The sequence below is a fragment of the Drosophila takahashii genome, chromosome X, assembly GCF_030179915.1.
Source record: "Drosophila takahashii strain IR98-3 E-12201 chromosome X, DtakHiC1v2, whole genome shotgun sequence".
NCBI lineage: Eukaryota > Metazoa > Arthropoda > Insecta > Diptera > Drosophilidae > Drosophila > Drosophila takahashii.
The window spans coordinates 10,826,762-10,832,761 of record NC_091683.1 but is presented as its reverse complement, the minus strand read 5'-3'; the positions used below and the strand labels follow the sequence as shown (position 1 = coordinate 10,832,761).

The 6,000-nt window shown below is 37.3% G+C and overlaps 1 protein-coding gene across 2 annotated transcripts in view; it reads right to left on the bottom strand.

Moving 5' to 3' along the window:
- Positions 1–2,578: 2,578 nt before the first annotated feature.
- The window catches only part of LOC108056252 (ras-related protein Rap-2b), a 46,311-nt gene continuing 42,889 nt past the window's right edge, over positions 2,579–6,000 (bottom strand). For both annotated transcript variants that reach the window (XM_070218976.1, XM_017139978.3), the window contains exons 5-6: positions 3,170–3,262; positions 2,579–3,104 (exon numbers count right to left, since the gene is read on the bottom strand). In XM_070218976.1, coding sequence (XP_070075077.1) covers positions 2,757–3,104; positions 3,170–3,262 — 441 coding nt within the window. In that variant the 3' untranslated portion in view covers positions 2,579–2,756. The remainder of the gene's footprint in view (positions 3,105–3,169; positions 3,263–6,000) is intronic.

The window sequence follows — 6,000 nt, the reverse complement described above, 5'->3', positions numbered from 1 at the left end:
TTGTAAGATATCCAGCTGCAGAGGTTTGTGGCCTAGGAACCAAAGAAATTCGCATTCAAAAAGAGGGTTTACAGAATGTTAGGAGGAAAGTGATATATTCTCTTTTTAATGTATAGATGGTTAATGGAAATGGAAATGGGAGTGAGGATATGCGATAGGGTGCACATACAACCTTGACCGCTACTCCAGAAATCAGAGGGTACGGGTTCCGGGCCATTCTACATATAACTCTGTATTTATGCCTCCAGAAAATAATCTATATAATACCTCAAAAATTTTTTTAAAATATATAAAATAATAAAACTGCAAAACCTGTAATTCTTAAATTAAATGGATGTTTGTAGAACCAAGTTTTGGTCGCATACTTTTTGAATACCTTAAATATAGCTCAAGAAATATATAAAATAAAATAGTTTTTGAGAAGTATTTTAGTAAGTTCTTATGCAAGCATAAATACCGAGCCTACGAAATTTCGGGATCGCTAACACCTTAATCAATTCTACGTGGCTTTGCTTTCGTCGTTTGTTAACTAACGCACTGTGTCCTCGAACAGAATTTAGATCAGAACTTAGATCAGATCAGATTCCCTGATCGATTGGTACATATATCATCGGGCAGTGGCCACAGTGCGCCGCCTAACTAAATCAATTGTAATGCGAATTATTCTAGGAATGCTCACACTCATGTCCGTATTTCTAGGTACCTTTAATGACAGATCTACTCACTTACATACTCTTCTTCCTAACCTTTCGGGTGCTTTGCGCTTTGGCCAATTTAATCATTTATTTATTTATTTAAACTCTTGTAAGCAAATCCTACTTAAACAACAAAAATCCTTAATCATTGTTGGGCTGGGAAAAAAAATATATATCGCTACCTTATCGGCCAGCAAGAGTTTAACGGACTTTGGCCTGCCAAAGATCGGATTTATATATATTGAATTTGAAACAACCACTGATACACACACACAAATATATATACGCAGATATATGTATACTTGATATTGTACGATTTGCTGGAATTAAATAAATACTTAAATTCTTGAAATTTTTCATTTTCATTTCGTTTGCAACACATCAATATCCGTATAAGTTTAAGATTTGCCTTGGTATTTCTATTTCCTCAAGATTTCCGTTTAGTACTCGTATTCGCATAGTAATTCGGTATATTAGTATTTTGAAGTATTTCTTGTATAGCAGTACATATAACTATTATGGTATAAATATAACACTCTGTTTCGCATTTGTTTCTCTTTGTTTTTTCATTGGGGTTTGAATCCGGGTATATATTTTATTTTATTGTACCACAAATAAATTACGTGTGATGTCCGATGTATGCAATATAATAGCTGCGTTTCATTTTGGCCCGTTTTTCGTTCTGTATCTCAAAAGTAACCCTATAACACGACTATAATTTTTCCACACGATAACATCTTCATATATATATATTTCTATCGATCTATACTCGTATTCATTATTTGCATTTGCTTTTGTCTTTGTCTTATTCTTTGGTGTTTTCATTGCGTTTTCAATCTTAACCATTTGTTTCTTCAATCTTTTTGCCTGGCATTAACCAACACTACTAGCTAACAGTAAAACTGGAACAAAAAAAAAAGGAATTATAAACTAAATATACACTCATTACGTTTCTACAGATGGGTCTTAGATAATCCCTTTCCAATCATTGATACTTCTTAACTATGCATTTGCTTTCGGTTTCGGTTTCTTTAGCTTTCACTTCCGCTTCTCAACACTAGCAACCCGCCCACTGGCAGACGTTCCAACACTGGCGCCAAGCAGAAATCCGGTTCTATCGACCTATTGTCTACAAAAATATGTCTTCGCTGTCTTTGGGTACACGGGCCGGCCCTAAATGCTCGCTACACGGGTAATCTAGACACAGATAAGTCAACATATGTATATATTATATATTCCTGTATAGGGGTTGTCGGGGATAGGGGCAAACTGTAACTAGACACACACACACATACACAACAATAGAGCTAAAGTAACACCGAGACACATACATATAAAAGAATGATTCTTGCCTCGATTCTTTATCTTTCTTTGATCTGCTGAGTAAATTATAGAGCTGTCTAACGATTCCATTTCAATTTTCTCTACCACAATATATCCATTTCATATATAAGTATGCTGAGAGCTGAGTTTGAGAAACCAGAGGCTTGAGATATAGGTACTAAAGTTATTGGAGCGATAATAGCAAGATAGAGGTACATTTGAGTCGAGATTGCTCCACAATAGTGCGGTTCGATTTGGATTTGGATGCAAAAAGTTGGAAAGTTCTAGTATCCCCTGGCTTAGCTATATATTACCCTGAAAACTAGAGGTCGAATAGATAGTTGACCGCCTCTTTTCTGTGCAAAATGTTTAAGAAATTCCTAGAGGTTCAAGAACCACTTCAAAAGGCTTCAAATAGTTGCAATCAAGAATAGATTGTTAGACTTATGGTCTAAAAATATATTACAGCAATGGGCTATTTTGATTTTTACATAGAGAAGAATCAAATTGAATAAAAAATAAATAATCCTGCTTAATCCCAAATCGAACTTTTCTTTTGGTTTCTTTTTGGTAATTGGTTTACGTAGAAGTAAGAACCATTTTGTGTTTTTTTTTTGCATTATTGGAGAAGTATTGAAAACCGTTTTGTAGGAGACCGTTTTAGTTTAGCATTAGTTGTTTTTTTTCTTTAGCTGCCGTGGTGCGACTTTAGAATCCCCGGAGATTCCCCTTGCTCCCTTAGGAGATGCTGCACGAGTTGCGCTTGGCGCCCAGACTCCGCTCCTGGATTCGCTGGAGGTGCTGCAGCTGGGCCGGAGTGGGGGCATGGGATCCACCGGAGCCGCCGCCGGATGAAGACGCTGCTGCTGCCGCCGCCGCCGAGGTGGAGGCGGAGGAGCCTCCGCCGCCGGAGTTGTGGTGGTGCTGCTGCGACTGATGGTGGTGGTGGCTGTGGTGGTGATGGTGGTGCAGCGGGGTGCCCGGCCCATTGTTGCCAATCTGTTGCGGCAACGACTGGCGGCGACGTCGCAGTGCCGGACTCAGATTGTAGGTGATCTTTGCTTGGGCCAGCAGCTCCTTGAACACCTGGTTGGAGAAGAGTTCAATTTCTGTTATGGGTTTCTGAATAACAAGACAGAGAATTTACTAACCTGAGTGATGTTCTCATTGCTGGCAGCCGAGGCCTCCACAAACCCATTCTCCCAGTCCACAGTGACCACCGATTCTGTGGTGGCGTACTCAACCTGAAAGTAAGGAAAAATTTCTCATTAAAAAATTGAAAATTTACAAATAATATTTAAAAGTTTTTGTTAGATGAAACTATCGCAAATTCTCTATCCGCCGCATCAAAAATCAATTTAAACCCACACCATAAAACTGAGAACGAACTTTATTATTTCTTATCGGCAACGAAAATCCTTATAGACGTCTAAATTGCGGCGATAAATGTGAAAAAAAACGGCAACAAAAATAAAATAAAGAAGGTAAAAAAGGACAGGGTCTTAAGATGGGGCTAGAAATTTGCTGACTTCGAATCGAACCGAAGCGAACCGAACATCGGGGCTTAATTCTTCCAAATGAACAAACTCAAAGAACGGTGGTGAGCAACTACAACAACAAAAAAGGCAAGCAGACCCTACCGAATTTAGAGACCCTTCGCTTCTCCTCCCCAATCAAGGTTTAAAGCGGTCTAACCCAAAAAAGTACAAAAAGGAGCCCAGTAACACAAAGGCGACAACAAAAAGTTGATTTCGCTTCATTGAACAAAAAAATACACACAGACTAAGGCTAAGGAGCCAAAAAAGAAGTGGTGTATGGAAAAAATCCACTTAAGAAAATATAAAAATAAAATAGCATAGGATTTTATATGAAATGATATGGTATGATATAATATAATATGATATGATTTAATATGATATGATATAAGCAGATTAAATACTGTAAAATAATATTTTATTAATATACTGTTAATTATGATCAGTTATGATAAATAGATGGACCGATATAATCGAAATATGCATATGATGACTTATCTAAGACAGATGCTCTTTAAAGTCTTTCATTATTTTTTTTGTTTTAAAAAAAGTTTAAAATGCATAAATATTTAATTTTATTTTTATGCAAATATCGAATATTAAAGTTGATGTTCAGCTGATTTTTCCCCGTGTATAGCGAATAATATAGGAATCGAGGGGCTAAGCCAAGAACCGCGACAGTCTGGCGTTTGCTGGCAATTTGCATTTTTATTATATCAGAACTCGGTTAAAGTCAATACACCCAGAGGAAGAAGGAAGAAGAAGAAGAAGGTGGAGCGGCAAGCAGTGCTCCTCCGACTGGTAAAAAGAAAGCAGTGTGGGACCCCAAAGTCCCCAAACTACTTATGCATAACTACGTATATAATGGCGAAAAAAACACACCAAATAAGTGACAAATAAGGCAAACGGAAAATGCCAAAACAGGCCAAAGAAAAGATAAACAAAGGCAAATTAAAATTTATAAAGCCCCCAATGAAGTTGACCAACTGTGACTGTCTCGGGAAAAAATACAGCGAAAAGGGAAACAAATAAAAAAGCGAAGGGGTTTTAAATTTATAACAATATAAACAGCGTAACCAAAGCAAAGAAGTACCCATAAAATGTCAAAGAAATTCCAGAACTTTTTGACATTTTAAAAGTGACTGTAATTGAATTGTCTTTACATAATAAACATTACATTTATAACTTGGGTTTTAATGTTGTGATTTGTGATTAGCAAATAAGAGCCTACAAAATAACCTATATAAAACATAGATATACAATTTTGTGAACCGTATAATTTAACAATAAATAAATAAATACTACATTTACCTACAAAAAATTCCCCTTTAATTCTCCTTTTTTATTATGATGCAACTAAAATTTGCATAAATTAGACCGGTAAACTTTCCACATTTCGGTTGAACAACTCAAATTTCCGGTTCCATTTCTGTTTTCGCTTTCAAGTTTTCACAATCAAAGCGGAGTTTCCTTTGCACTTTTCCGCCGCAAACTTTCCCGGGCTCATATTCGTACCTTTTTTTCGCCTTTTAGCTTTTTGCGTGTGTTTCCCTTAGTTTGTATGCCCGGAATTTATTAGAATCACTTTGGTGTGCTGTGGGGGCCCGGAGGCCAGAAATTGGGCCAGAAACTTATGAAGGGGGGAAGAAATTCTCTGGCCAAATGATGCTCACTTAAGATATGCAAAGTACTTCGACTTCGGGCCGAAAAAGAGCCTGGTAGCTCGGTGCTCGGTTGTTATTATTATTATAACATTTAAGGTTCTTTTATACCAGATTATTTCATTCTGTGGGAAAAAACAAACAAAGAAATTGCACGGTATATTGTTGGTCTCTTTTATAGCTGCCAGTTGCATAAATATATAAATGTATTGATATGGCTATTCCATTTTCTAATTCCATTTCGTCGAAAATAATATGAGACTTTCCATTGGGCTGCACTCGTTTTAAATACCATCTTTGTAATTGGTTGCACTTCCCCAACAATTTAACAATTTACAAGAATACAAATATCCCCTGGTAGGGATTGCATTTCTAATTGGCTGTCGCTGTGTTCCCATTCAACTGAATCGCATTCTTCATTTTATTCGCCACCCCGCCTGCCCCGTTGGCATTTTCTTTATTTTTCGTCTGTCAAATTCCTGCAGCTCGTTTCTTTCGGGGAAATTTGCAATGCAGCTGACAGCAAAAGTTGGGAAAGCGAGGGAAAGCGGGGGAAAGGGAACCGCAGTTGCAGTTCTTATGATGCCCGCCGGCTTTCCACTTTCTTCTCCAAGCCACCCCGCATTTCCCTGGATGCTGCGTACTTTTCACTAATTATGCAAAAGCTGCCAAGGAAAGGGGCGAAAGTAAGAAGGGGGCACAGTAAGAAATATTATTTAAAAATTAATTTGCAAGTCCTTAGCGAACAATTATCTTGGTTAAGGTTTAATGTATTTAATTTTAAGC